This window comes from Calliopsis andreniformis, unplaced genomic scaffold, assembly GCF_051401765.1.
Source record: "Calliopsis andreniformis isolate RMS-2024a unplaced genomic scaffold, iyCalAndr_principal scaffold0396, whole genome shotgun sequence".
Taxonomy (NCBI): Eukaryota; Metazoa; Arthropoda; class Insecta; order Hymenoptera; family Andrenidae; genus Calliopsis; species Calliopsis andreniformis.
The window spans coordinates 1-3,616 of NW_027480805.1; the positions used below are offsets into that span (position 1 = coordinate 1).

General features: G+C 37.8%; 1 protein-coding gene across 1 annotated transcript; it reads right to left on the minus strand.

Moving 5' to 3' along the window:
* Positions 1 to 221: 221 nt before the first annotated feature.
* Positions 222 to 2,043, minus strand: LOC143187875 (uncharacterized). The gene is made up of 3 exons (XM_076392034.1): positions 1,906 to 2,043; positions 1,547 to 1,733; positions 222 to 358 (listed from the first exon to the last, which is right to left on the minus strand). The coding sequence occupies exons 1-3, from the start codon at positions 2,041 to 2,043 to the stop codon at positions 222 to 224; spliced, it is 462 nt and encodes a 153-aa protein (XP_076248149.1).
* Between the last annotated feature and the right edge of the window lie 1,573 nt (positions 2,044 to 3,616).

Here is a 3,616-nt window from a genome sequence, read left to right on the forward strand (position 1 = left end):
TCCCTGCTACTATATAATAAATATTGGGTGAGTCTAAATCCAGTTCTGAAAATAGCGCGTGGGTTTCAGGTATAAATTCGTTTCTATGATTACCGGCTGCGTAGACAGCTATTATGTATAGTTTGTCAGTTTGGTTAATATTGATTTCAATTATTATTGATTCCAGAATTTGGTTACTTGATGATTTTTTGGGGTATATTCTCTTGTTACTGATAGTATTTTTAACTAGGATTGCTGTTCCTCCTCCTTGTTTTGAGTTGGACCTGTCCGTTCTGTGTATGGTGTAGTCGGCGTATCTCGGGTTGTGTTTGGTGTTTAATTTGGTTTCTCTCAATAATACGAGGTCGAGCTCCTGTCCCTGCAGCAATTGTAGAAGACTGTTGCGCTTTTGGTTGGTGATAAGGGAGTTTATGTTTAAGGATATAATTGAAAGTTTCCTCTTTTTATTGTGGGGATACTGGGTTTAATTAGCCATTGAGGAGGGGGTGAGTTTGTTGTTGATTTATTTGGAAGAGTTGGTTTATCTTCTGAGCGTTGGATTCTATTATTTTGGCCAGTGTGCAGATTTGGTTACTGATATCATTTAGAATTATATGAATATTTTGGATTGATAGGGTTGGGTTCAGATGTGGAGTGGGCGTATGAATGATGGTTGGGTTATGGTTGGCTATTGGGTGAATGTGGTGAGATATGTTCTTCGTGTTCTGTGTATTATTTGAGTTGTTATGTGTGATTTGGCTATATGAAATATTAGGGTTAATTAGCTTTGCTATTTTATTAATTTTTTAGTCTCTATTTAGTTTTTGGTACAGTTGCGTTTTTCTGTTTTCTTTTTGTTTGCTTAGATGAATGGGGCATCCTCTGTAGAACGCTGGATGGCCACTATTTCCACAAAGGACCCAGTGAAGCTTATCTTTGTTTTCGATTAGTTGTACAGTGTTGGAGCTGTCGATAAGGCACTGTTCGGGCTCGTGTTTTTCTGTGCATTTTACGCATCTATAAGGTAGGTTGCAGTTGTTGGACGAGTGGCCAAGGCCCTGACAGTTCCAGCATTGAAAAGTCTTGTTAGTTTTTAGTTTCTCTCAGCGGATTGTTTGGTGTAGTATTTTGTTAATGAGGTTAAGATTATTTGCGTTGCTGCTAGGTGATAAATGTACAACAAACACTGGTTATGTGGTACTTGTCGCTGTTGATTTTTTTGTCAGAAATCAATTTGCTTTTGTGAATTCTAGGTTTTCGGTGTTGGTGTTGATTAGTTCTTTCAAAAAGTGATCCTCGTCGAAATTCCCTACTAAATTCTTAATTAAGTAGAGCTGGGGTTTTTCGTATCTGGGAGTGTAGGTGAAGAAGTTTATATTTTTTTGTTTTAGGAGATTAATGATTAGCTTAATATCAGCAGGATTGTCAATGTAAAGTATATGTTGGTCTTTAGTGTTTGTTTTTGGGTGGAAGTTACCATTTAGCTTGCATGGCAGGGTTTTGAGGATTGTGTCAATAGTGACCTGAGCATTTTGGCCTACAATTGTTACGAGGGGAGGTTTGTTACCGCTTGACGCTATAGGTCCTTGGTTGGATGGTCGGTGGCCTGGCGCTGGTCTAATGGCGTTGCTTTCGTCGTTTATGGTGGCGGGTGTGTTCGGCTGCGTTGACCGATGACCTGGCTTCTCCACGGCTACCAGCCTGGCGTCGGTTTGCCTTGTTTTCTTCTTCGGTTGGGCGAGGGTGAACGGTACCTATAGGTGATCCGTTGTTGGGTTTTCCCAACGGTAGTTGGGTAATGCGTTCCGTTAGGGTTTCGGTGTCTTCTTTTTCCTGGGTGTGCATTCCAGTTCATGGTTCCAGTTTTTTTGTTAATTGGTTTTGAAGGCTGTTTATTATTTTAGTTTGATGTTTGTTTTGTTGGACAAGTTTCTCGTTCTGTGTTTTTAGTTCTTTGATGGTGTGTTTGAGAGACTGTAGCATGGCGTAGATGCCATTGGTAGGCTCCGCATCCATTGGAGTAGAAGTGAGCGAATCCCTGGATGAGTTGTTAGATTTGGACATTGCTGTTGTTTCTTCTTTTTTCTATATCTTTGTTTGAATGGTGGGAGTTAATGAGTTTTTTTAGCTAAGCTAGATTTACTGTGTATACAGGGAGTGAAAACGACGTTTCCTTATATCGATTCTGAAATCAGATACCTCTAATATACTTATGTAACAGCACCTAATTATTTAATAATTATATATTTTACGTGTAAGTCCAACATTTACCGTCAGAAACCAACCTAGCTTGCACTAGTACAAATAACACTTCAAAAAATTCTTTCAAGTGTTTTAGTTATCGCGAAAAAATACATCAGTAATATCGCTCACAAGTTTGTGCCACATATAACTGTTTCCTCATCATTTCACCAAGGATAAATAAGGAACTTTTCATTGTAACGTCCTTCACTCACGAGAGCCAATCAACGTCCCCACTTTCCATTGAATCTGAACCTCTCATACGGTCGAAGAGCTGCTATTTCATTCTGAATTTTATGCTTCTGAAGTCGAGTTCTGCGGACCTAATTGTCCGATCTGGTTGAGCAGCGTCTCAAATGGAAGCCTAGGTTGTCAGGAACGGAAATATAATCATTATTCTGCCATCTGCGATATCAGTACCTATCATAGGATCGAAAAACTGCAAACTTGTTCCAAATTTTATGCTTCTCAAGTCAATTTCTGCGGCCCTAATTGTCCGATCTTGTTGAGCAGACGGAACGTAAATATAGCCATTATTTTGCTTTCCATTGCACCTGAACCTATCCTAGGATCTATAAACTCCAAATTCATTCCGAATTTTGTGCTTCTGACGTGGATTTCTGCGGCTCTAATTGTCCGATTTGGTTGAGCAGCGTCTGAAACTTAAGCCTGGGTTGTGCGGTATTAGGTTATTTTGGTTATTACCTAATTTCACAGTTTACTATTGTTTATATTTCAGTTAATTTAGTTGCATTGCTTCTAAACTCTTCTAATCTCTTTAGATTACATTGGCTAGTAAGGACTCCTATTGTACTAAAATTGTTGTAATACAATATATCACGTTTATTGTTTCACAATCTCTCTATGTTTAATTAAGCTTAAATTAGTATCTACATTTTAATTGGGTTAATATTTCTCTCCTCTTTCAGCTTTGGGTACGCTTCTGTTAAATTATATTATAATTATCTTCCTGAGGTTTTTACTTTTATTTTGTTATCCACAGATGGTATGCATCATATTCTTAGAGTACTGAATTGTTTTTACTGCTTTATTTGTTACTTTGTTTAGATGTGCTCTAAAGTTACCTCTTTTGTCGGGTTTTATCCCTAGACAGTTAAGGTTTTTCTCTAGTTTTAGGACTTTGCTTTCGAAATTGGTTTCAGAATTGCTGGAAAATCTTTTGCTATTTAACGACATCATCTGTGTTTTGTTAATCGCTAGTTCTAAACCTGCATCATCTAACCAATGCTTAATTGTATTAGTAGCATAGGTTATGTTATCTTTAAGTCAGTTATCAGTTCTTTCTTTTACCAGTAGGGCCGGGTCATCGGCAAAACCAATGTGTATGCAGTTCTGTCTAAGTTGTGAATTTGAAATTTCGACGTAAATTAAATTC